A 27,953-nucleotide genomic window follows, 5' to 3' on the forward strand; every position below is an offset into this window, starting at 1 on the left:
AGAGAGAGAGAGAGAGAGAGAGAGAGAGATTTACATAGATTTACATAGAAAATCAGACCACACAGACCCCATGGTCCAGACTTGGTGGTCTGTCCTTAAACCTAAGTGATTTTACATTAATCAGAAGACTCCAAAACGTTGCATTTCTACTCTAGTTGATATTAAGTTGAAGGAAGTGACGGTCGAGCTTATTTTTGAAGGAGTCAATCGTGTTACACTGGACCACTGACGGTGGAAGCTTATTCCATTCTCGCACTACAACGTTGGTGAAGAAAAATTTGGTGCAGTCTGAATTTACTTGTCTACATCTGAGTTTTACGCCATTGTTCCTCGTGCGCAAAGTGTCATCGATCATAAACAATGTTGATCTGTCTACATTCGTGAAACCATTAAGTATTTTAAAACATTCGATCAAGAGAGAACATGTTAAGGGTAGAAAGCCTTTCTTCGTAGGATTTGTTGCGCAAGGAAGGGATCATTTTCGTTGCCCGACGCTGAACACCTTCTAATTTAGCAATATCCTTTGCATGGTGGGGAGACCAAAACTGTACCGCATATTCCAAGTGGGGTCTGACTAAACTGTTGTAGAGCGGGAGTATTACATCTTTATTCTTGAATACAAAGTTTCTTTTAATGAAGCCCAACATTCTGTTCGCTTTATTTGCTGCATCGATGCATTGCTGTGAGAATTTGAGGTTTGACGCGATTTTGACCCCCAAGTCTTTGACGCATTGAACGCTTTTGAGTTTAACGTCGCGCATTTCGTATTCGAACTTCTTATTCCTCGTTCCAACTTGAAGGACCTGGCACTTGTCTACGTTAAAGGGCATCTCCCATCTATCCGACCAAGCTGAAATTTTGTGCAAATCCTCTTGGAGGCTTTGCCTGTCTTCGTTAGTGAGAACCGAGTTGCCAATCTTTGTGTCGTCTGCAAATTTACTAATGCGGTTATTGAGTCCAACATCCACGTCGTTGATGTAAATAATGAAGAGCACTGGGCCAAGGACCGAGCCCTGAGGGACGCCACTAGTGACAGGCGCCCACTCTGAGTTAAATCCGTCGATCACTACTCTTTGTTGTCTGTTGCTCAACCAATTCGCGATCCATTGGTTTACTTGACCGTCAATACCTATTTGCTTTAATTTGTAAAGTAATTTATGATGCGGGACTTTATCAAACGCTTTCTGAAATCAAGATAGACTACGTCCAGTGATTTGGTTACGTCATAAACAGTGAAGAGGTCGTTATAAAAGGTTAATAGGTTTGATAGGCAGGATCTTTTGTTTCGGAAGCCATGTTGTGAGTCCCCAATCAATGAGTGGCTTTCAAGGTAATTCACAATTTTGTCTCTAATTATGCCCTCAAGTAGCTTACCTACAACCGAGTTAGACTAATGGGCTTGTAATTACCTGGTACTTTTTGTCTCCTTTCTTGAAAATCGGTGTCACGTTAGCCTTTTTCCAATCTGAAGGGACGATGCCTTGTCGCAAGGACATATTGAATACGGTTGTGAGGAGGAGAGTATTTCGCTCTTTGTTTCTTTCAGCAGAGTTGGATATACTTTGTCAGGTCCAGGACTTTTATTTGTTTTAAGTGAATGGAGAGCTTTAAGGACTTCATCGGTTGTTATTTCAAAATTAGGCAATGCATGCTCGAGATTTACAATAGTACTGGTGTTGGTGGTAGCGAGAGGAAGACTGTTAGTATTAAACACCGAGGAAAAGTAATTGTTTAAGAGGTTTGCAATGTGTTGGCTGTCAGTCACTAGTGCACCGTCGCTGTTTGTTAAAGGTCCAATACCACTTTTGATCGCCTTTCTGTTGTTTATGTAACTGAAGAAAGATTTCGGATTATTTTACAGTTGGCTGCAATATTTTCTTCGTATCTACGCTTTGCCTGACCTACTAGTCTTTTTACTCGTCGCCTGGCATCATTATAAAGTCTAATGTTTTCGGGCGTGCTTTGTTCTTTCTTTAACCTGTAAAACAATTTTCTCTCATTGACTGATTGTTTAATTTCGCTATTAAACCACGGTGGGCTTTTATTAGTGTTAATTCGCTTCTCGCACAAGGGGACGAATGTGTTCTGCTGAGTGAGTAAGTGATTTTTAAGGCTTAGCCAGGCTTCCTCTACGTTGCCGTCATCTGATAGTTGTATTTCTGTTAGTATTTGTCGGATTTCTACGAAGTTAGCTCTTTTGAAATTGGGCACCTTTACTTTATTTTCAGTCACTGATGATTGAGCTTTAATGTCGACGCGCACTAATTTATGATCGCAAGAACCGAGGTGTTCTCCTACCGTGACACTACTGATTAGGTTATCTTGGGTCGTTATAACAAGGTCGAGTATATTATTTTGTCGAGTTGGCTCAGAAACCATTTGGCTTAAATAATTTTCTTCTAGAAATTCGATCATTCTATGTGACTCGCCTTCTGTACCTGACAGTGTCGCCCAGTCGATATGGGGGAGGTTAAAGTCTCCTAATATCAGTGAGTCGCTGTTATTAAGTGACTGCCTTAAGACGCTGTACATTTCAAGGTCGTCATCGAGTGATTGCCCGGGAGGTCTGTAGGTGACAGATATATTTAAGTTGACTTTTGCAATATTTACTCGCACGCACAAATGTTCAACGTTACTGTTTCCCGGTGTTTTGTCAGTGGGTTGCAAATAGCTTTTGACATAAAGGGCGACGCCACCGCCTCTGCGGTTTACACGATCTTTGTTGAAGAGTCTGTAGCCATCTATGTTGTATTCGGAACTTAAATCAGTATTTGTGGTGTCGATAAATGTTTCGGTTATAGCAATTATGTCAAAATTTTATGTTAAAGCAAGACATCTCAGTTCATCAAATTTGTTTCTTAGGCTACGCGCATTGAAACTAAGGATTTTTAAGTTATCTAGAGGCTTAGTAATAGAGGTGGTGGTACTTGCGGGATCACGGTTACGGGTTTGTTGCGATGCACGGCGTCTATTTACACGGGTGGGGTGGAGGGACGTGGCCGTGACTCGTTTTTTGTTCGGATGACGCGCACTGCTTCGTTGAGGAGCCTTCCGAGTCTGGCTGCCCCGATGGGAGAAAGGTGCAATCCGTCCCTGTGAAAGAGCTCATTTTGTCCATAGAAATTGTCCCATGTGTTGAGGAACTCCACGTCAAGCTCCCTGCAAAGAGTCTGTAAGCGGTTGTTTAGGCTGAAGGCCTTACTGAAAAAGTCGCTCTCCGCCCAAGTCCGTGGTAGAACTCCTGAAATCAAAATGTTAGGGGATTTAGTCTTATACTGCTGGATGAGCCTACGGTACTTCTCCAGGAGTTCCTCAGACCGGGTCGTGGTGATGTCGTTCGTACCTGTGTGAATAACAAACAGTGAATCATTGGTAGCCTGGGGGGAGATCTCCTCAAGAGCAGCAGTTATGTCGTCGATCCCAGCACCAGGATAGCAATAGTTCCGTCTTCGACGAGGAACTCTGCCGCAGAACTCAACGACCTGCTGGCGAATCATGGAGTCACCCACCAGGAAGGTGCTCTCCTGCTCGTCCTCCTCCTCCAGAATGGCAAACCTGTTGAAGCAATGAACAGGATAAATCGCTTGTCTGGCTGGTTTGGCTCCTCCATTCACGACGGTGAAGCCATCATGGGCGGTGCCACTAGCATCCTCCCGTTGCGTGGTGTTGTCCGCTGGTGTCGACGGTACCGCTGAGGGCAAGGGGCGGTTGGAGAAGGGTTTGGCACCACAGCAACGTTAGCCTGGATGAATTCCTGCAAGGAGGCAACAGTGCGAGAAAGCTCTATTATTTTATTCTGACCTGCTTCCATCTTCTCTTCTTGCTCCTGCAGTCTGGTCTCGAGATGCTGCCTGGTGAGAGAAAGCTCTATTATTTTATTCTGGCCTTCTTCCATCTTCTCTTCCTGCTCCTGCAGTCTTGTCTCGAGATGCTGCCTGGACAGACACAGTCGACAGACAGCAGAACGCCCTGTAAAAAGTGAGCTGAGAAGCTACCGTTACAAGTACTGCACTTCTTAGGCGCCATCTTAGCTGAAATGAAAGAGATAAAACACAGAGTGAAGGGGATTAGGAAAGGGGTGAGGTGTGAGAGGTAGTTTAGTAATGGAGGAAAAGTGAGAGAGAGAGGAGGAAGGGATGTGAGGTGAGTAAAGAGGGGAAAGAGAGTGTGTGAGATCAAGGAGGGTTAGGAAATAGGTGAGGTGGGAGAGAGGAGGAGGAAGGGATGTGAGGTGAGTAAAGAGGGGAAAGGGAGGCGGTGAGGAGGTGTGTGAGATCAAGGAGGGTTAGGGAAATAGGTGAGGTGGGAGAGAGGAGGAGTAGGAAGAGATGTGCGGTGAGTAAAGAGGGGAAAGAGAGGCGGTGAGTGAGGTGTGTGAGATCAAGGATGGTTAGGAACTAGGTGAGGTGTGAGCGTGGAGGAGGAGGCAGGGAGGGGAGGTGAGTAATTAGGGGGAAAGGGGGGCGCTGAGTGTGTTGTGTGAGATCAAGGAGGGTTAGGAAATAGGTGAGATGAGTGAGAGGGAGTTTGGGAAAGGAGGTTAGTGGGAGAGAGGAGGAGGAAGGGATGAGAGGTGAGGAGGTGTGTGAGAACAAGAATGGTTAAGAATGAGGCGAGGTATGGTGGGTTATGGGTTGGGTAAATTGGATGTGAGGTAAGGTGAGTGTGGGGGGGAGGGCTTAGAAATATGTGGAGGTGAGGGAGGAGTAGGGGATGAGGAGGAGCAAAAGGGATGTGAGGTGAGCGAGGGTGGGGGGGGGCTTAGGTGAGGTGAGGGAAAGGGGTGTAGGAAGTGTTAATCCTCTAGGGGATTTAAAGAGGGTGTAATGAGGAGGAGCAGATTGAATCCTCAGGAATTCAAAGGGTGGGTTGTCGACACACCCAAATCACGCGTGAGACACTCAGGAACACAAAGTCACACCTGGGACTCACGAAACACTCAGAAACCCAAGCACAAGCACGACTAAACACCCTCAAGTCACTCAAAACACCGGAAGTACAACAGCACACTCAAAACACTCTGAAACCCACGCAGAGCACTATAAACATTCAAATCACACGTAAAAGCACTGGAAACAACACACTCGAAACGCAGAACACTCGAAAACAGCCAAATCACACGCAGAAACACCGGAAACATAACAGCACACTCAAAACGCTCTGAAACCCACGCAGTACACTTAGAAGCAGCCAAATCACACGCAAAACACCGGAAACACAACACACTTGAATCACTCTGAAACCCACGCAGAACACCCGGAAACAGCCAGATCACACGCAAAACACCGGAAACACAACACACTTGAATCACTCTGAAACCCACGCAGAACACCCGGAAACAGCCAGATCACACGCAAAAACACCGGAAACACAACGCACTTGAATCACTCTGAAACCCACGCAGAACACCCGGAAACAGCCAGATCACACGCAAAAACACCGGAAACACAACACACTTGAATCACTCTGAAACCCACGCAGAACACCCGGAAACAGCCAGATCACAGGCAAAAACACCGGAAACACAACACACTTGAATCACTCTGAAACCCACGCAGAACACCCGGAGACAGCCAGATCACACGCAAAAACACCGGAAACACAAATCACAGAGGCAACCACAGGCAGAAACCACAAGCGAACACACACCAAACACGTGTCGGGAAATCACAGGCAACACACAAGGTCCACAAGCGAGAACACACAAACGCCCAAGAGCACGACGAAAACACAGGGCAAGCGATGTTGTGGGGCGCAGCGGGGTGAGGTCACGACCTTCTCTCAGCAGAGAGAGAGAGAGAGAGAGAGAGAGAGAGAGAGAGAGAGAGAGAGAGAGAGAGAGAGAGAGAGAGAGAGAGCATTCACCCACCCACACCCTCCACTAACCTCATCCACTCCTACACTTCCCCACACGCTCCCCATCACCCCATTCTCACCCCATCCACCCTTCCACATCTTCTCCCACCCTTGCATCCACTTACACACCTTCTTACCCCAGCACCCCCAACACCTACACCCACCCTCCCCCTAACTCTCCTGACACATACACCCTCATCCACATCGACCTCCACCCACTTCCACCTCCACCCCCACACACCTTTTATCCCATCCACACTACTCTCCACCAACGTTGCCAAATTATCGTATTAACCACATATCGTATCTATCATTTTTATGCCTCAAACTCTCGTACCTACACAAGTAACGTGAGAAAATCAAAGTTAGTGCTAAAACTGTTGACTATTGATGTTTTTCGTTCTTTGTTGTTATAGCTATCGGTCAGCAACTACGAAAGTGAAATGCAATGAGTACGATAATTTGACAACGCTGCAGTCTCCACCCTTCCACCGACCCACCTGACTATACTCACCCCCCCCCCCCACTTACCCCCCCCCCCCCAGATCCACCTACCCCCCCCCCACCACCACCACCACCCCTACCTGCGTTCCGTCAGCCACCCTCACAGGCTTCAGTTCCCCCGTGGAGGCACTCTCGAAGCACTGGGTATCGGGGCCATGTGGCGTCATCATGGAGTGGAGTGAGGCCCCCCCCGGCATGAAGCCCTCCTCCTTGGCCTCGTAGTTACCGTAGATGAGCCCCATGAACTCAGTCATACAGTTACCTGGTGAAAAGAATGATACAGGTGTGAGGTGAGCTGAGGTGAGGTTAATTATACTACCTAGGTAAGAAAAAAAGTGTAGAAATGACAGGTAATTAAGAGACACCTGGTTAAAAAAATTGACAGGTAAATGAGAATAAACCTGGTGAAAAACTGACAGATAAATGAGAATTAACCTGGTGAAAAACTGACAGGTAAATGAGAAGAAACCTGGTGAAAAACTGACAGGTAAATGAGAAGAAACCTGGTGAAAAACTGACAGGTAAATGAGAAGAAACCTGGTGAAAAACTGACAGGTAAATGAGAAAAAATGGTGAAAAACTGACAGGTAAATGAGAAAAAATGGTGAAAAACTGACAGGTAAATGAGAAAAAATGGTGAAAAACTGACAGGTAAATGAGAAAAAATGGTGAAAAACTGACAGGTAAATGAGAAAAAATGATGAAAAACTGACAGGTAAATGAGAAAAAATGATGAAAAACTGACAGGTAAATGAGAATAAAGGTGAAAAACTGACAGGTAAATGAGAAAAAAATAGATGAAAAACTGACAGGTAAATGAGAAAAAATAGATGAAAAACTGACAGGTAAATGAGAAAAAATAGATGAAAAACTGACAGGTAAATGAGAATAAAGGTGAAAAACTGACAGGTAAATGAAAAAAAGATGGAAAACTGACAGGTAAATGAGAATAAAGGTGGAAAACTGACAGGTAGCTAATTAGTTAACTCACGGTGGTAGTAGGGTGGTCTAAAAGTGTGCTCCTGTACGGCCCAGCGTGGCGGGAAGATCACAAAGTCCGCGATGGCAGTACCTGGCTTGGCGCTGGGGCAGGTGAGCACGGTGAAGATAGACGGGTCCTGCATCGGAGACAGGTGTGAGAAGACAGGTGTAGGAGTGCAGCTTTTCTCATGATAGATATCCGACATTTCTCGATCCACTACGCAATTCCCTTATCGAGTATTGCACGCTAATGTGATGTTACTGAATTTACAGCTTCAAATTTCACCCCAACTACTATTACTACTACTACTGCTACTACTACCACTAATACTGTTTGTCACTACTTACAGCGTGGTCGAAGGCCGTGGCGTTGATGACCATGAAGTTCTTGAAGTTGTATTTATAAGGGACGTAATTTCCGTGCCAGGCCACCACGTCGAAGGGAGAGTTACCCTGGACGGCCTCAAACAGGTGTCCCTAAGGTATGAACAGGTGTGCGTGTGAGAAAGGTGAACACGTGGAGGAAAACAAGGCGATGTGATATGGTACAGTGAAAGCAGATTGGCGAGATAGTTTTTGGTGTGAGGAAGGCACAGAGCAGTTAAGCAAGGGTGAGTGAAAGAGAAAAAGATGAATGCCTGCGTAAAAGAAAGGAAAAACGTTGCGAAACGCCTTTTTTTCACAATAGAGGAGGCAGCAGTCAAGGGCAAACATGATGAAAAACGTAGAAACATTACTCAAAAAAACAAACCGTTGAAGCATTACTAAAAAAAAATCGAAAAATGGTTAAAAATTAGTGTTCTGAAACGATTAGAAAAACTGGTTTAGTGATGATGACGGCGATGACGATGATGATGAGGAGGAGGAGAAGGATTATGATGATGATGAGTACATGGTACTTGAAGATAACACGGTGTACTTTTTTTTTACAGAAAAGGAAGCTGCTCAAGGGCATATAAAAAGTGTACAAAAAAAAGCCCGCTAAATTCTGCTCCTAAAAAAGATGAAAGTAGAGAGTGGCCAAAAGAGAGATCAATTTCGGGTGGAGAGGCGTCTTGATACTCTCCTCTTGAAAGAGCTCAAGTCATAGGCAGGAGGAAATGCAGATAAAGGAGGGCTGTTCCAGAGTTTACCAGTGATCGAAGGGGATGAAAGAATGAAGATGCTGGTTAACTCTTGCATAAGGGGTTTGGACAGTATAGGGATGAGCTAGAGTAGATAATCGAGTGCAGCGGGGCCGCGAGATAGGGGGTGGCATGTCCTCCTTGTCTTCGTATTCTGAAATGGTTGAGCAGTGGCTGATAATGATAATGATGAGGAGGAGGAGGAGGACGATGAGGAGGATGACAAGGACCCATTACCTGGTACTTTGAGATGACCCTGTACTTCTCCACCTCCTTGTCCTCGTACCAGGCGACGGGAGTGAGGAAGTCTCGAGGATTGGCCAGCCCGTTCGCACCTGGAATAAGATTGAAACATTAATCCATGGGGTAATAACTTATATACACAATGGACCCACCCCTCTAGCCCGTTTCAGTCAGTCAGTCTCTCTCTCTCTCTCTCAGCTCACCGATGGGGCCGAGGTTGGGCAGGACGAAGTGGTTGTTGTACACCTCAAGTATGTACCCTCTTGAAGGCCCCGAGACAGCCACGGAGAACCTCATGCCCTGCTGCACCACGCACATCTCGTTGGGGCCCACGCGCAGCCTCCCGAACTCTGTGGTGATGTCCAGAGTGCCTTGCTGGGGGACTGAAAGGGTGGGAGGCGAAGGTGAATAGCTACACTCCTGCAGTCGTCAGTTCGTGCGAAAAGTCGAAACGAAACCAGTCATGCAAGTGTAAAAGTTAAGTGAAGCAAAAATAACTCGAAAGGACACATGCACGCGCTCGAAACACAAACCCTCGACCTAAATACCTATGAGGAAGTCCCCGTCGCTGTTGTAGAGGGCGCTGTCCGTCATGGAGACATTGCACACATACACGTAGATGGCGCAGCCGTTCCTGGACAGCGGATCCCCGGCGCCACAAACCGTTCGCAGGCCAGACACGAAATCCATCTCCTGCTTCGGGATATCAAACGGCTTCCATCTTAGCTGCGAGGGAGAAGGAGAGAGAGAGTGAGTGTTGGTGTCATATTCTTGATTAAACTTAATTTTCGGAGCCCGCGCAAACAGGACGAAAGGAGAAATACAAATGGAGATAAATGCAAATGAGATTAAAGGGGAATAAAGGTAAATGAACACAAAGAAGGGTAACAACTAACCAAAATGACAAAGAAAATGGAGGAGAAGACAGGAGAAAAAGAAAACCCAAAGAAAACTGGAAGAAAGAAAAGAAAAGTGCGAATATAGACAAGTATATGAATAAAGGAGAAAAAAAAGCAAATGAATTAAGGAAAAGGAAACCAATCACTTTCACAGGAAGATGCAAGAATGCAGAGAGATTAAAAAGAAAAAAATATAGAATGAGAAATATCTGAAATAAGCCTAAGAAGAACCATCATTAATTCCTCTTCCTCCTCCTCCTCCTCTTCCTCCTCCTCTTCCTCCTCCTCCTCCAGTACCTACACCTGTCCACACACCTGGTTGGGGTTGGGGTGCCTCTTACGGAAGTCACTCTCGAGGAAATCATGTTTGAGGGGCTTGAAGGGCCGGTGGATGACTGGCGGACGGATGCGGTAAAGCCATGAGCGCCGGTTCGATTCCCGCGGCGCTGCGAAGAGGGGGGAAAAGGAGAAAAGATGATGATACACATGATAATAGATAAAGGAGAATAAAATAGGGAATGGAAGTGAAGGAAAAATGAGGATAAACATGAAAACAGATGAAAAGAAGAAATATAGATAGATAGATAGACAGATAAATAAATAAATGAATAAAGAAAGAATACTGAGGATTAACATGAAAACAGATGAAAAGAAGAAATATAGATAGATAGATAGATAGACAGATAAATAAATAAATAAATAAATAAAGAAGGAATACTGATCGGATAAACATGAAAACAGATGAAAAGAAGAAATATAGATAGATAGATAAAGAAGGAATTCGTAATTAAGTACATGAAAACAGATGAAAAGAAATAAAAAGAATATACGTAAATGAATGAATAAAAGATAAAAAAGCAAGCAAGTAACACCTTGACTTACCTGTGAAGGCCGTGCCGGAGAGCTGCTCAGCGTAGAGGCCATAGGGACACACCTGCGGGTTGTTCTGGCCCTCAGGTAACGCCCCAGGTAAGGCCTCAGACGTGAACTCCGACCCAAAGCCACTCAGGTACTGGGGAAAAAAGACGGAGTAAAGAAAAAGAAGAAGGCGAAGGAGAAGAAAATTACAATGATGATGATTAGGAGTAGGAGAAGGAAAAGGATCGAGGAGGGGGGAGAAAAAGAAGAGGAAGATTAGAAAGATAAATAAGGGAAAAATACCAAAAAAACAAACAAACAAATAATTTACTTCGGAAGCAGAAAAGTTGAAGATAGAAGAAATAAAAATGAAGAATAAGACGTGAAGGATAAAACGAAAAAGGATCTGCTTCAGTTACTCATCATATTGATTCGTTTTCTGTTTCAAATCTAGATTTAGAATATAGAGAATTTTTTAATGGGCAACCAAAAGAAATATATGAAAAGAACCTGCATTTTTTTTCTGTTTTATTTCATGATGACTAACATTTGTTATTTCCCAATCCACTGAAAAAGTAGTTTGCAAGGAAACACATATCATACATGCTATATAGAGGATATAAAAGTCAAATAACGCGAAAAAGAATTGCTTTGTGCCAAATATGTTGACTGGGTAACGAGTGTTTTTTTCCCATAAACCAATAAAAAGCTAGTAGCTAGGGCATAGAAAAATTCAATAAATTAACAACTTCGTAATGAAGTGTTTTACCACGTGCTACTGCCACTCGGCGAGCGTTGATGCCGAATTATTTATATATATGCCTCGGCCAGAGGGAATCTTAATTAAGATGGCGGCTGCGGGCTTCATGATTCTCAGGCTAATACAGAGAAAGCCAATCCAGTTATAATCGAGATCAGTGATCCAAACCCATGCTTGCTCTCCCTCCAGCAAAACACGTATTGGTCAGTTTTTTTTACGTGTTTTTATACAGGGTCGCTGTTCATGCTGAGCCGCCTCCGCCTGTGTCTATCGCCTGCATGATGGAATCAGTCCTTTCTATCATGTCTCGTCTTGGGTTTTCCTATTCTTTTTCTTCCCCATATACCCATATCCAATAGCTACTCTCCTTTCGTCACTTTCTCCGTCTCTCCTCATGACCTGCCCGTACCATCATCTCATCTCTCCCTCCGGCAAAACACCCTACCCCTAAAAATGGCTCCGGAAACACCCTACCCTCCGAAAGGCTGCAGAAAAACGAAAAAAAAAACGAAAATGGTGATGCACAAGCCACCTCAGACTGGCACCGACAAAATTTAATAGTGAAGAGACATAAGTAGCATCTCGCGTCCTCCATGAGAAAAAAAAAGAATTGAAAGGAAAATGCATCTGCTTGAGAATAGTAATAAGTTCAGAGAGAGAGAGAAAGGGGTGGACTTGGACAGGTACCGTTGTACTCCTTCCCTTGGATCTCATCCAAGGGGAAAAAACTGAAGATCTATGTTATACAGTATTCATATTATTGACATCTTTGAAAAGAAAGTGTAGAACTTATTCAATCATAAGAGATAAATTATTTATAAGTATAAAAATATCTTGAAATAGGAATAAAATTTCATAGAATGTATAAAGTGGCAATAATGAGATAGTCGTTTGACTACCAGTGTGGTGTAATGTAAACATCTGTTCCTGCGCGCCAGCTTAACTTCAAGTCCTCTCGCCGTGATGGAGTGGAACACGGAAATTAGTCAAGCTCTCCTGGAGAAAGTTCGACCCCAAGAGGTGCTTTGGGATGTTAAGCATCCCGATTTTCCCAAGAAAACTCTGAAGCGGGCCACTTGGGACACAGTTTGCAGGGAGCTGAGAGCTGAGCACCCTGAGGCCACCACACACCTCACCACAGGTTACTATGTTTCTTGTATTATAATTATTAATCTTTCTTTACTGTTTGCAGATTCATTATAGTAACAGTTTTCGTTTGAAAATATTGGGTAAGGTTTTTTGTGGAAATTTACCTGCTGATCTTCCTTTACATATTTAAGTTAGGTTAGTCAGTGGTACATTTCTAAAATTTTGTGTTTCCCCATAACAATAGTATTATAGTCATATGGTCTTGTAGACCACGACTCTTTAGGCCCAGGGTCGTTTAGGCCACAATATTGAGAACCTTTTTATAATCATATAAAAATAAGTTTTTGTTATGACATGACATTTTTCACTAAACTATAAATCACATTGCAAGAGAACACTGCACTATCCACACAATGATAGGGGCCGATGAGAGATACACCATTATCATATTTCCTGTGCTGCCACCTCTCACACCTGTCGCACAGCAGACCTTCTTGCCCTGCCCGTACAGGGGCAATTACAATTATGACACCTACATACTAATTTTGAAACACTGTCTCTATTACTTAATTCGAAACAATTCTAAATTCGAAACATATGATGAAAATTAGGAAATGTGCATACTAATTTCAAAATAGTCTCCAAACACTGTCTTTCTTACTTAGTTGATTGTGTTGAAATCAAATTCCGTATTCATTATTCCCTCACATCTCATCGCTCAGGATACCTACAAAATTTCCTTGTGTTGTGTGTTCTCAACATGTGAGATCCAACCAGCATGCTCTCCAGTGTGACCAATGCCAAGAATGGCAGCACAGGGTTTTCAACACTGAATTTACTAGGCAGCAGTATCTAGATATTGTGAGTGGGGAGTTGGATTTGCTGAGTTGGTACTGCACCAATTGTTCAATTCCTAGGAAGTCAGCAGTGGCAGAGACCAGTAATGGTAAGTAGGTATTAGTTCCCTGTCCCTGTACTATCACCAGCGGTCCCACATCACCCCTCTCCGCCGGGCTACACACACACACACACAAAGCGCACGACAAGCAGTTTGGCACAAAGCTGATAGTCTTGGACTTCGCATGCCATATATGACGTCGGGCCCCGTTAACACTGTCATCCGTCACCTCCTAGCCTTGCCTTACCTTCCAGCCGAGCACATCTTATTATCATTTGAAAAAATAGCAGACAATACTACTCTGGCAGCTCCTGCAGTACAGGACCTGGTAGCCTACATCCATGAAACATGGATTCAGAACAGCATGTGGCCACCAGAATCATGGAGTGTATTTAACCGTACGGAGTGTACGGTACGCACAAACAATGACACTGAAGGTTGGCACGGAAGACTTAACACTTGTGGTCGCGCCAAACCAGCATGTGTATATGCTAATCAATAATCTATACTCTGAAGCTAAACTAGTGCCAGTACAGGTTCAGTTTGTGCAAGAGAGCAAAGTAAAGCGACACCAGAGAAAAACGTTCAAGAACGTGTAGGGGAGCCTGTTTGACCTATGGGATCGCTACAGCAGGAACGAGATCAAGACATCCCAGCAGCTGTCTGCATGCAGCCATCTGTCTGCTCCTCATGTTGAGTAATAAGATTTCGTTTATTTGTATGTGTTAAATTTAAAAAAATATATATAAATGTGTTTGTATACTTTTAATGAAAATATAAGGGCTACCTTTGAATAAAATAATTGTTTTAATTAAATAGGGATCACGCCCTAAATGACTCTCGGCCTAAAGGAATCACGGCCTAAACGACTCGGCCTAAAGGGATTACAGCCTAAATGACTCTCGGCCTAAAGGGATCACAGCCTAAAGGGATTACAGCCTAAATGACTCGGCCTAAAGGGATCATGGCCTAAATGACTCAGCCTAAAGGGATTACAGCCTAAATGACTCGGCCTAAAGGGATCATGGCCTAAACGACTCGGCCTAAAGGGATTACAGCCTAAATGACTCTCGGCCTAAAGGGATCACGGCCTAAACGACTTGAACTCCCTCACTATATAACAGCCCAACAGTCGAAGAATCTGAGTCTTCTTATGATGGAGGTAAGCGTGAAAATGCTGTATTCTTTTGGATTTTGAGTTCAAGTCATTTAGGCCGAGAGTCATTTACGTATTCCCTGATCTCTTCTCTACTGAAGCATTCCCCCCATAGCCTCAAATATTTTCCTGATAGATTCCAAGTGCACCTCCCCTAACTCAACAGGCCTAGTCATCCCCCCTATCTCCTCCCAGAAGTTTTTGATTTCCCTATTTATTTCTTCTGCCCCTTTCACTACTCTGTTTCCCAATACTATTTCTTCTAAGTTGGGCTGTTCCCTGTTGTCCTCCCCCCTCAGAAAGGAAGGCACATTAGTCTCTTCCCCCCTCCTCTCCCTTCTCCCTGAGTTCCTCTACTATCTCCCTCTCTGTCTTTGCCCTCGCCCTCCTAATGAGTCGTTTTACCTCCCTTTGCTTGTTCCTATACTGCTGCCATGTGTTTTCATATTCCACTCTTCCTGCATCACCGTTCATTTCCTTCCTTAATCTCCTCGTTCTCTTATTCAACTACTTTTTCTCTTTCCTTGCCTTTTCGACATCTTCATTCCACCACTTCTTTCCCTGTTTCCTACCCCTTCCTACCTCTATTATTCCTATCCTCTTGGCTGTCTCATTTAGTATCCTCCACATCCTGTCATTCGTTTCATCCACACCCCATTCTACACCTGTTAGGTCTCTTCCAAAGGCCTCCCAGTCACCCCCTCTCATGTTCCAGCGGCAGTCTTTATTCCTGTGTCCCCCCTCCTCCCTCTGGCCCTGGCTAACACAATTTAAGACCATCATATTGTGGTCACTCACTATATCTATGAGCCCCTCGTCGTCTATCCACATATCCCTAACCATCCTCCTAGCCTTCTCATTGACAAGGATATAATCTATAGCTGACTCCCTTCCTCTTCTGCCCAGGTTATCCTTCCCTTCGCTATGGTTAAATTTAATACGTATTTCTAAATCATACTCCTCCACAAACTCTAATAACAATATCCCATTTCTGTTTATCTCCTCTCCTAGGATACCAGTATGTCCAATCATGTTTCCCATGACAATTACCTGTTCCTGCCTATTTTCTGTTAGTACCCTCCCTATCCTCTCATACTTCCTTTCATTCTCTACCCTTGCACCCGTCCCTTCCACTGTCATGTAGCACACTACTATGATTAGGTGCTCCATCCTACCCTTGTCCCTGTACCCTAATCTCGCTGCTAGAATATCCTCGCTTGTCTCATTGTTACCCACATCTAGTTCCTCAAAAGTTAAGCCTGAGTTCCGTTTTATAAATAAGCCTACTCCCCCACCCTTCCTTGGGTTTTTACTCCTTCCCTTGGCTATGAAATTGTAGTCCCCTGAACTGACTTCTAATCTTTCCCTCAGTTGGGTCTCAGTGACCCCCACCACATGGAAGTCCCACTCCCTCAATTCTTTAGCCATGTCCTCTAACTTCCCTACTTCCCATCCCCTAACATTTAGACATCCCACCGCTGAACTCTACTCATGATTTTTAAGTCATGCATAAAGGAATTACTATAATATTGTACTCATACAAACCTTATGATATTTGTATTTAACGCTGCAGTCAGGTCATTGTATTTCTACCATCCATGAAATGGGCAGATTCTGGTTACAACACTATAGCCTGTCCTAGCCTCACCCAGACTAATGGTAATGATAAGTGTAATATGAGATAGGTATGCAATTTAATGACAAATAAATGCATATAAATGTTAAATAAGTGAAAAACTAATCAAGGAACTACAGTCAAGCCTCGGTTTTTGTATGCCCTAGTTTTCGTACAATTCGGTTTTCGACGAGTTTTTTTCGTCAAATTTTTTTTCCAGTTTTCGTACATCCGTTCGGTTTTTGTACGATTAAAAATAGTCCGTACCAAACTCGTCCGCCTGCCCGCATGACTTGGCCACTCATTTCCCGGAATCGAGCGCCCACACAAAGCATCCCATGCGTTCGTGACTCACAGCCGTGTGCTCGTCTCTCAACATCATCCATTTCAAAGGTACCTCCAGACCTCCCTTGAACCTTTCCCTTGGGACATTATTAGGAAATATATTGTCTTTTATGCACGATGAAGTGCTAGAATATTCAGTCCACCTTGTGACCCGAATACGAGGAAACAACTTCAGATACAAACACTTTATAAAACTTTGATGTTCAAGCGTTAGGGAAGTAACCCCATATAGGGCCTTGATACCTGAAGTCCTTATCGTGGGGGATTCCCCTTCCAAACATTAACCTTTCTTCCTCCCTTTCCCCTCCTCACCATCTTCCATACGCCAACAAGAACAAGAGTCTTCAGTAAAGGTAAAAGTGATGTTAAATGTTCATTTATCCATTTCATCAGTCATTTATATCTATTACTCAATGTTTTCTTTATGTAGAAATTATAGTTATTTTCTACAAGATTTATTTTTTGTTAAAAATTTTCAGTGTCTGGAAAGAATTAATTGGATTTACATTATTTCTTACGGGAAATATTCCTTCAGTTTTTGTACATTCAGTTTTCGTCAGACTTTTTAGAATGGATTAATAACGAAAACCGAGGTTCCACTGTATTACCAAAATAAGCAAAACATTGTCGGTAATCCGATTTACCCCACTTTCCCAAATAACCCCACTTGACTGTACGTACTGATTACTAAAGTAAAACATATCAATTGGCATTACATTGGTGCATGTACACTGCGTTAGGAATAGTTGTGTGGTGCATTGGACCTGTTACATGGTGGTGCATTCAGAGTAGGGGTTTGATGCATTCAAGCAGTGGTGCATTAACATCACAAACCAGTTAGGATTGGTTGGGTTTTGTTTTTTAATATATGCTATTTTTTAGCTACTAATAATTTCATAATTTTGTTGTAATGCATTTTGCAATTACATGGACCTGTCAGGAGCAATGAATTGTGATAGGTACTATAATATACTATGTACACATTTGTTGCACTTTCATTAAGGGGGGCGACTACGGGGTATTTTTTGACGAATATATTTAAAATCGGATGAATGGATGTTTTTCGCTCAGCGTGGCCGGGAAACCCAAAATTACCATGTGGTGAGGTTTGTTTTCGTAAAATTAAAACCCCTCCCCCTTGGGGGGGCTTTAGCGTAATAGTCGGACATGCGCGTCATAAGATGCTCTTGTCAACATATGCGGTATCATTCGTATATACGTAAAAATTGCATTAGAATATTTTATTTCTTTGTAAATTTTGTCATCTGTCATCCTCTCTTCTTCGCGCGGAGAGGCAGGGGAGAAAGAGAGGTGCCACCGCGTCAGTGCCTAGCGAGAGACAGACGGGAAAAGTATGTCGTACTTTTCTCTCCTCTCCAGCCAAAAAAACGTCCTGACAAATGATGTACAAGTGCAAGGCAACCAGAAAAAGTCACCAACATCAAGAGGGCTTATGGAGTGGCCAAACCTCAGAAAACAAGCAAGAGAGTAGCGTAGAAGCAAGGCACTCCCGCGGCACTCGCGCTACCTGGCCACAATGAGGAAGGTGGCGCCTTCTGACACCCTCACCTGCGAGTGAGTAACACTTTCTTAGAAAGGGGGACCAGATGCCTTATCATTCTGAGGTAAGTCAACAAGGTATATACAGTCATATGTGAGAATTTCATACCAATCAGATAAATACAAATGGCAAGACAGGGAGAAATGTAAAAAAAATCTTTAGGAGCCGATATCTCGAAAAGTATCTTTTTAACCTTCAAATAATTTCACAAAATCGGTAAAACGTCTGAATGACTTGTTAGGTATCATTTTAAACTACAACTAAAGGGCGATTTTTTGTTGGAAATGGATTTTCAAAAATGTCAAAAGAAAACGGGACACAGAGTGGAGAAAATAATAAGTGACAAAAAATTGAAATTTTTTTTTCGAAGACAAAACAAAAAATCAAAAATTCACTTCCAACAAAATGTAGATAGGTAAACAAAGTTTCTATGGTATTTTTTTCAAAGCAATTAACTGAAAAATAAAGCCTGTGAAACAAAAAAATGAAAAACACGCTTTGTTTGAGTCTCTCCTAAACTTCACCCGATTTTGATGAAATTCACAGAATATCATTTCTTTACATCAACAAACAACATACTACAATTTCAAAGCTATTGGACATACCATATGTGCAGGAGGAGACCCATAGGCGCGCCCCTTAAAATATGTTGGGAAATCTAATTCATCATATTAATTCTAGCAACCAAGATCACAGAGTGTTGCATCACAGAAAATTTTCATGTTTTTCCAGATGGTGTCATGGCCAGGTTTACTTACTTGCGGGGTAACTTCCAAAAGCTGCTACGAGTGGTGGAGAGGACACCAAGTGGTTCAGGTGGGGAGGCAACGCCAAAATGGGAATTCTTCTCTGCGTGCTCATTCCTACGCCCTGTTTATGCAAATTCCAAGAGCGAGCCTTCTATCACTTCGCCAGTGCTGACACCCTCTGACACTACATCTACATCTATGCTCACATCTTCTCCCACTTTGTTTTATGTCTCTCCACCTGTGCCTTCACCCTCTCCATCCTGTTCTTCTGACAGTGTCTCTGTGTCGTCACCTTCTTCACCAACACTGTCCCCTACAGTGGTTGGGTTTAAGAGTGGGCCTCCAAGAGCCAAAAGGTCCAGATATAGTGATTTCAAACATGTGCATAATATGGTAATGGATTCCTTAACAGAATTAGAGACTGTACTGAAAGAAGTAGGTGATAAAAAAAAGGAAACGCATTCCAATCCTGAAGAATTGCTCGCTGAAAGATCTGTGAAGGCTTTAATGGCCTCAATACCAGACTCGCATCGCCATCTTCGGATAGAATTCAATACTATACTTTTAAATCTGATTGCTCAAATGTATGAAAAATACAAAAGTGAGACGAGCACTGAGTAATGTCATGCATTACTTGAACTTAACTTTAAAATTATCATGAATAATATGTAAATGAATATTATTATATTTTTTTTATCAAAACCCCTTGTGTTGTATTATTTACACCATGGTCCTTGACCAGTACTGGCATTGTTATCAGTAATTATTGAAGATAATTCTTGTCTTATAAAATAAGTACATTGTAAAAATGTGAGAATTGCTGCAAAATTATGTTAAGGAGCTTATATTTATTGCAAGAGATCATTTCTTACCCTAAGTAACATTCATAGCCACACCCACCACTCATACTGTGAGGGTAAAACTTACCATAAATTTCCTTCTCTCTGTTCCTTTATCTCCAGTTTCCTTTCCGACCGTTCTATCTCTGCTGTGGTAGATCACTGTTATTCCCCTAAACCTATCAACAGTGGTGTCCCACAGGGCTCTGTCACATCACCCACTCTCTTCCTGTTATTCATCAATGATCTCCTTTCCATAACAAACTGTCCTATCCACTCGTACACTGAGGACTCCACTCTGCATTATTCAACTTCTTTCAACAGAAGACCCTCTCAACAGGAATTGCAAGACTCCAGACTGGAGGCTGCAGAAGGCTTAACCTCAGACCTTGCTATCATTTCCGATTGGGGAAAAAGGAACCTTGTGTCCTTCAATGCCTCAAAAACCTAATTTATCCACCTATCAACTCGACAATCTTCCAAACACCTATCCCCTATTCTTCAACAACACTCAGCTGTCACCTTCAACAATAAATATCCTCGGTCTATCCTTAGCTAAAAATTTCAACTGGAAACTTCACATCTCCTCTCTCACTAAATCAGCCTCCTCGAGGTTGGGCGTTCTGTATTGTCTCCGTCAGTTCTTCTCCCCCGCACAGATGCTTTTCCATATAAGGGCCTTGTCCGCCCTCGTATGGAGTATGCATCTCACGTGGGGGGGGGGCTCCATTCACAGCTCTCTTGGACAGAGTGGAGTCCTCTTCATCTCATCAGCTCTCCTCCTACTGACAGCCTTCTACCTCTTAAATTCCGCCGCCATGTTGCATCTCTTTGGATGAATTTCAGCACGGTACCGTGTCTTTTGTCAACTGCCTATTGTGATCCGTCCCACCTAAGTTTTTTTTTTTTTTTTTTTTAGTAAATGACGCATGTTTTGAATTTGAAAATTGCTTGAAATATTAAAGTTTCTTCCTGCACCCCTTGTATGTCAGTACATGCGATAAAAGAGACCCCCACCCTTGTTATGTTGGTAAATGATAAAGAAGATAAACCTCCTCCTTTGTATGTCGTATGTCGATAAATGTGATAAAGAGAACTCCCATGTGTCAATAAATGTGATAAAAATATAAAAGAGATAACCTCCACTCCTTGTATGTCGGTAAATGTGATAAAAGATGGCAATATCTATCCACCTTCCTCCTCCTCCTCCTCCTCTTCCTCCACACATCACCCAACCCCCCTCCACCTCCCACTTTACTGTCACCACCACCACCATCAATACCACCATCACTTATTATGTATACCACTTATATACAAAGGAACAGACAGGTAAGCAAACAGAAAGACAGACAGGCTTGTGGCAGATATCCACACAGACATTCGAGACAGATGGAGACGAGGACATGTATAATAGACAGACACATATAGGTAGACAGATAGATACACAGACCCCCAAAAAAATACACACACACACACACACACACACACACACACACACACAGGTAAGCGATACATGCATATAAAAAGAAAGTTATCCAGACAAGCAGATATTCAGGTTAACGGAGATTCGTAAAGATTTGTTCCGATACCGTTAAGAATACAGAGAGAGAGAGAGAGAGAGAGAGAGAGAGAGAGAGAGAGAGAGAGAGAGAGGAGCGGGAAAGAAAGATCAAGGTTTCATGAGGGAGGTCGTCTGTACACATACCTGAGATTATTATCAAAACTATTTACTTTTTTTAAACTTAAACGAAAGCGCATTGGACCAAGTTCCTGTGTAGTGCCAGGGGCCTCTATAATCCTCCTATGTTAAGTTAAAGACGGAATTAACATTGATTGTAAGTGTGAGTTCCGTCCTTAACATAGAGGGATTATATAGGCCCCTGGCACTACAGTTGTATGCGTGATGGTTTTTGTAGCTATGATCGCTCTATACAAGTGAAGTTTGAGGCATATGCTGTAGCTGCGCGTGGCATCGGTGTTTATCTCCGTCGCATTGACCCTTGAGCCTGTGGTGGTCAAGAACAAGTGTGACATCCGGGTTACCACAGTTTACCATCCCCAGGTTTCCCCAGGTACCCAATTATCATTCAGCCCGAAAGGGAGGATGAACAGCTGGGTGAGTTGCACGGCTATTGCTTGATTGGGATTCGAACCCGAGCCCTCGGATTCGTAGCTAGGCGTGCTTACCACTTGACATGGTATTTGAGTTGACTACATAATATTGGTTGTATGTTATATTTATTTTTTATGTGAGTGTTTATAATTTCATTGCATCTTTTATTTACTGTATTGTACAGTGTGTGTGTGTGTGTGTGTGTGTGTGTGTGTGTGTGTGTGTTTACCTGGTTGTATTTACCTAGTTGTAGTTTTACAGGGCCTGCTGGGCTTTACGCTCGTGTGGCCCCGTCTCCGTATCTACATTTATCCAACTTTTCCTTAAAGCTTTGCACACTCCTTGCCTGTGTGTGTGTGTGTGTGTGTTTCACCACGACCTGATCACGAGATGATCAGTGTGTGGGTGGGTGTGAAAGAAAAAGGTGATGATGACAAGGAAGAAGATACGACAATTCATGGTTAAACACGAGGAATGACATTTAAATTCTCGAAATCTTGACCGTATGCCACCACCGCCACCACCAGAGACCTTTCTTCCACCACCCTGGCAACACACACACACACACACACACGTCAGACCTGCCCAGCCACCACCCCGGCCTCGACCAATCACAGGGCAGGACGGCTCGGCACACCCATCCTCTCCACGAATCACAGCGCTCCATCTCCGCCTTTAGCCAGTCATCGTGCGAGGCTTGTGCTGTGCCGTGGATGCTAATGTGTGTGTGTGTGACCTTGGTAGCCAGCGAGACACCTCTCCTGACCACCACGTCTGCCATATATGCGTACAAACATACACACACATATACATACACATATACATATACATACATACATACATATAAACCCCAAGTTTCTAGTGCAAAAAAAAAAGTATATATGTACGCAAATCCTGCAAGCACTTTCCTTCTTCACTGTATTCTTGCAACGACAAACTCAAGCAATCTATCCATAATCATGAAGTTTCAATAATTCAAAACATACCATTAGCACTTACAATCATCAACGTATTTCTGGCATTTTTCACTTAATTTCATAACCAGTTGCGATAGTGATGATTCCCCCCCTTAATGTGATAGCTAAATGACAGCTGATAGACTACATGTGGTAAAGTAGAGCAGAAGAAGGCTCCAAAATATGACAAATTATCATCATATACTATCATACTTACATTACCACTATCCATCATTCGCTGATCTTTTATATCATCACATCCGGGTGCCCTAACAAACACTTCAAAGAAAAGCAAATGTGTTCGGAGTGAGAGGTCGAAGGGGGAGGTAAAAAAAAAAATCTTATTACTAAATATGATTGCTTGTCACAACAAGTGTTTTTTTGCTTGCCCGCCAGCAGGGAGAGGGGGGAAGGAAGTTGGCGCCTTACCATTATTATCGATCGATCTAATCATCACCAGACAATACTAGTTCCCTCTTTCCTCCTTTTCTTAACTGATCTTTTCCTCTCTCTTCTTTATTTTCCCTGTTTTCCTTATATATTTCTCTCTCCCCTTCCATTCCCTTCCTCTCTCCCTATAATTACTTTCTCTTCTGTTGTATTGCTTATCTTTAACATACTATAGGCCTACTTTTGGGGGGGTATTTTGTAGGCCTACTTTTCACTGTACCATCATTGTCAGTACGTGGATTTTTTTTTTTTTTTTTTTTACCATCACCACCATGATTCTTTGCAACCACCACCACCACCCAGTTCTTCCTCGTCTCCACCACCAACAACAAAAACAACAACATTCTTATATTACCACCACCACCACTATCGTCCTTCATCACCACCACCACCGTACTTTTCCTCCTATGCCAGCACCACCACCACCACCACCACCACCATTACAATCACTATCATTCTTCATCTCCACTACCACCATCACCACTTTTCCTCCTCCGCTAGCACCACCACCATCAACATCACCATCCTTGCACCACCATCACCACCAACAACAACATTCTTAAATCGCCACCACCATTACAATCACTATCATTCTCCATCTCCACTACCACCATCTCCACTACCACCATCACCAGCTAGGATTTCCCCTCCACCATCATCATCACCACTACAACAACCATTCTTCCTCTTAATTCTCACCACCACCAACACCACCATTCACCATCTACAGCTTCTCTTATAATATACAAACACTATTCTTCATTATCACCATCACCACCACCACCACCTTCTAGTTTCCCATATCATCACCATTCTTTCCTAATACCACCATCACCACCATCACTATATCCTACCCTCTTCTGCATCATCATCACCTCGACCTGGCTCACCATCACCCCTCACCACCACAGCCATTAGGCATATTCATTTTATCATCACTCATCATCATCATCATCAAGACTCGAGTGACGGCTGATGTGATGTTGCAAGTAATTTATATTCCCGCCCCGTTGTCCTTTAGGCTACGTGAGGGTTACAAGGTTCGCTGTCTCTTACCAAACACTGTAAACATACGAAGGACGCGCTCGTGTGAGGCAAAAACGAAGAATTAATACGAGGTGGGAAATGTTATGCATGGTGTTGGAGTCGCCCGCAATGACATGGTTTCAAAGGGGTCTCATATGGCTAACAAACGAGACTCTGCCAAATTCAAGTTGTTAGTTATGGTAATGGCAATATGTTTTCAAACCCTAAATGTGTAAGATTTTTTAGGAATCTAGTGAATCTGAAGGCAAAGTAAAAGGTGACCAAAACCAATTATAACCTGGGGGTTGGGATGGCATGCTCCTCCCTTCCCCCTTGTTGTTTACTTGCAACAGTTAACTATCAGTCAATCAACCAACTAACCATGTCCTGAAAAACGGATCAAAAAGACAAATCGGACACATTATTGTTGTTGAAAACTATTATACGATATAGCACATAGCACCAGCCGCGTAGCAACCAGCAGTGAGTTAACAATGTTGTAGGAAGACACGTAAAACACGACTCACGCCATCACACAAACTTGTCCTTGCATGGCTGGGGCGGCGAAAGGATTGAACCCCCGAGGCGAAGGGTGAGTGTGAGGGATTGTGTCAACACGCCGCGGAGCCCCCCTAAGTATACCTTGCTTAGATAAGGGGTAAATCTTGCTTAGTCATGGGCTTCGTTTTTATCCAGCGACTTGAGAAAAAGGAAACTGAAATCTAAACAGGTTTTACTTCGCAGAATTAAAAGATCTACTTTAAAGCGTATTTTCTTGGTCATTGAGTTTGCTTATCCCAACCACATGACTTTAGAAAAGGAAACGATCAGATCAGATTGTAGGTGATCGATGTACGGTTTAGCTTCTTCAACAATACCGGACGAAATGTGGACTAATAGATTGTCTAAGAGGTCATTTTTTCTAGTGATCTCTTGCTCAGTTTCTAGTTGATTCTGGAATACAAGTTATCAAAGGGCAAAGCGTCGCTGTTGCCATGGGGTCGCAGCGAGGGCCCTCATGCGTTGTAATTTTTTTTTTTTTTTTTTTTTACCCGATGACCTAATATTCAGAATTACCTGGGACATCACCAACCAGGAAAAAAAGTAAACAGTGTAACATCACTTAAGTGATAAGTAAGAACCTTAATTTTACCTTGATGCGAAGGTCAAGAAATGACGTACAGTCAGTCGTTTAAGAATGATAAAAAAAATAAGAGGAAAATTAATTTACCAAAAAAACAAAAACGTTTTGTAGATGAAAAAAAAACGAAAACATGAAAAATATTAACTCAATGAAAATATAAGAAAATAGATGTATAATTGGCCACTTGTGCACCCAATATATGATTCTCTCTCTCTCTCTCTCTCTCTCTCTCTCTCTCTCTCTCTCTCTCTCTCTCTCTCTCTCTCTCTCTCTCTCTCTCTGCATATCTCCTACATTATCATAAAAAGGCTACAGTTACATTGCAACTGCCAACGATATAGAGATAGACACACATTGCATACAGTGGCTGCGTTATCAGTCAGCGATAAGAAAACGGTCATTGGTATCGATAACTGGCCGGCGGATTGACGACTGACAGGCTGACTGACTTAACCTGACTGAGTGATATGAAGGTCTGGTTTAAAGGTCCACCTATATCAGACAGTTTATAGATATTCACTGTTAATTTGTTAAACCACTCTATATATGTTTATCTTCAATCTTCTCATCTTTTTGTCCTTATTCTTCTTATTATTATTTAGATTTAGATTTTTTATTACCGTCGTCTCTCTTGCAGATTGTTTTCATATAAGTTATTAGTTTGCAACACAACAAATTCAACAACCAAAATATATCAAGAACACTAACGCAACCAACACGATAGAGCACCACTTAACAATAATAAAAAAAACACTTAACTTACCTTCAAATTATCCATCGCAGACGTAATTAAAAGTGAGAAAAAATATTTAAATGTTTAGCAACAGTCTTCCCGTTCTTCCTCTCTCCCTCTCTATCCTTCTCCGGGCGAGCCGTGTGTGAGCGAGGCACCTCCACCTCAACCTGCTGACCTCCCACTGGACTGGCTGAGTGAGTGGCTTTGGGCTGGGTTTTAGGTAGCTCAGGCAAGTCTCAGGTCCCCCCTCACTCCCTCAGTCCCCCCTCTCCTCCACCTTGCCCGCTGCGTCTCATAGAAAACGAGAAGTAGGGCTCCCACATTCTTAGGGAGCGGCGAGTTTTGACAGTTTTCCCGCCAAACTTTTAAATGTTATGTTGGCTGTAATGATTTGTCCTTTGCTTTGTTGGTCTTGTTTTTGTGGTGGTTATTGTTGTTGTTCATGTTGATCTGAGTGCTTTTTTTGTGTGTGTGTTTTCTTTCTTCTTTTCTTTGCCCTCTTCGTTATTTTTTGTCTCGTAATGTTCCTCTAACAGTAGTTTGTTTAGTCTCGTCTCTTTTTATCACAGTTATTTATCTATTCCTCTTCCCTTCTTTCCTTTCATAATGTTGATCTATATAGTTTATCTCTTTATTCCGTCTCTCTTCTCTTACTCATTTCTTTCTGTTCCTCGCTATTCCTCTTAACTTTATTTCTCACTTCATGTTGCTCTCCCATTCATTTGTTTTCTTTTATATCTTTCCTCTGTATTCATTTTAATTATTTCTCTTCATTATTATTTCTTTTCGACTCTCTCCTCCTTCCTTTCCACGTCGCTTCACTGATGTCTTATCTTGTTATCTCTCGTCTCTAAATTTTTCTTTTGGTTATCTATCTTCCTTTCATTATCATATCTTAACTTGTCTCTCTTTTCGATCGTCTCCCCTTTCCATCCCTCTTCCCCTTCCACTTTCTCTTTCCATCCCTGTTTTGTTGATTTTGTTCCTATTTCATGTTTATTTTAGGGTTTAAAATGATTGTTTGTTTACGTGTCATGTTTTTCTTCACTTTCCATCTTCTCTTTATCGTTCTACTACTCTCTGTTGTTGTTGTTGTTGTTGTTGTTGTTGTTGTTGTTGTTGTTTCATGGGTCACCTGTTTTGTCCTCTCTATCTTTATCCTTTTCTTCCTTGCTGTTGTTTTCTTTCTTGCTTGCTTTCTTTCTTCTGCTCCTGCTCATTAGTCCGTTTCCAGTCTTAGGTTGTATTGTTCTTCTCTTCTGATTATGTTTTCTTTCATCTTCCTCTTTCTGCTCGCTCTTTTTGTTGCTATTTATATCATCTGGTCATCTCATGCCCTCTCCTTTCTGCTCTTTCTCTTGTTATTTACTATCTTTGCTCCTTTTTTCCATTCCCAGGCTTAATTTACGGGGATATTACAACTCTTATTCGTCCTCTCATCCTCCTTCTCCTCCTCCTCCTCTTCTTTTTCGTCTTTCCTCCTTCCCCTCCTCCTGTTCATCATTTCACGACAGATTGGTGATTCATATTCTGGTAAGATAAATAAGTAAACAAATAAATAAATATATGAGTAGATAAATAAATAGATCAGGGGCAGGATAGTATCAGGATGCCTCTCCTCCCGAAACTGACCTATCTTTCGGCCACTCCTCTGGACTCTTTTAGGAGCAGTGAGTAGCGGGCTTTTTTTCATTATTTTTTATTTATTTATTTACTTTTTTACCCTTGAACTGTCTCCTTTGCTGTAGAAAATAAAAGATAGATAAATAAATACAGCTTGAACTAAGGAGAAGGGAAGTGCGTGCTATCCGATTCTCCAAACAATATAAGTAAAAAGTTAGTGGTTGTTTTAGTGAATCATTCCCAACACGTTAAGTATATCACACCTCCAATTAACCTCACATCCTAACTCATCATGCACGTATTTCTACACGCCACACACTTCATGGCTTCATTTATACTCTTTTACATTTTCAGATTGCCTTTCATAAGTTTCAATAGTTTAAAGCAAAAGTCAACACCCACTCAAAAGGCTTTATTTCTTGTACCTC

General features: G+C 42.5%; 2 protein-coding genes across 2 annotated transcripts in view; one reads left to right on the plus strand and one right to left on the minus strand.

Annotated features, from left to right (window-relative positions):
* Positions 1-26,109, minus strand: part of LOC127005503 (homogentisate 1,2-dioxygenase-like) — a 30,469-nt gene extending 4,360 nt beyond the window's left edge. The window contains exons 1-9 of the mRNA XM_050874410.1: positions 25,930-26,109; positions 10,490-10,619; positions 9,923-10,053; positions 9,257-9,434; positions 8,912-9,091; positions 8,703-8,800; positions 7,690-7,818; positions 7,352-7,478; positions 6,441-6,622 (exon numbers count right to left, since the gene is read on the minus strand). Coding sequence (XP_050730367.1) covers positions 6,441-6,622; positions 7,352-7,478; positions 7,690-7,818; positions 8,703-8,800; positions 8,912-9,091; positions 9,257-9,434; positions 9,923-10,053; positions 10,490-10,619; positions 25,930-25,944 — 1,170 coding nt within the window. The 5' untranslated portion in view covers positions 25,945-26,109. The remainder of the gene's footprint in view (positions 1-6,440; positions 6,623-7,351; positions 7,479-7,689; positions 7,819-8,702; positions 8,801-8,911; positions 9,092-9,256; positions 9,435-9,922; positions 10,054-10,489; positions 10,620-25,929) is intronic.
* On the plus strand, positions 10,631-20,481 carry LOC127005504 (uncharacterized). Its single transcript, XM_050874411.1, has 2 exons — positions 10,631-12,366; positions 18,622-20,481. The coding sequence occupies exons 1-2, from the start codon at positions 12,189-12,191 to the stop codon at positions 19,257-19,259; spliced, it is 816 nt and encodes a 271-aa protein (XP_050730368.1). The 5' UTR covers positions 10,631-12,188; the 3' UTR covers positions 19,260-20,481.
* Positions 26,110-27,953: the final 1,844 nt, after the last annotated feature.

This window comes from Eriocheir sinensis, chromosome 30 (assembly GCF_024679095.1).
Source record: "Eriocheir sinensis breed Jianghai 21 chromosome 30, ASM2467909v1, whole genome shotgun sequence".
NCBI lineage: Eukaryota > Metazoa > Arthropoda > Malacostraca > Decapoda > Varunidae > Eriocheir > Eriocheir sinensis.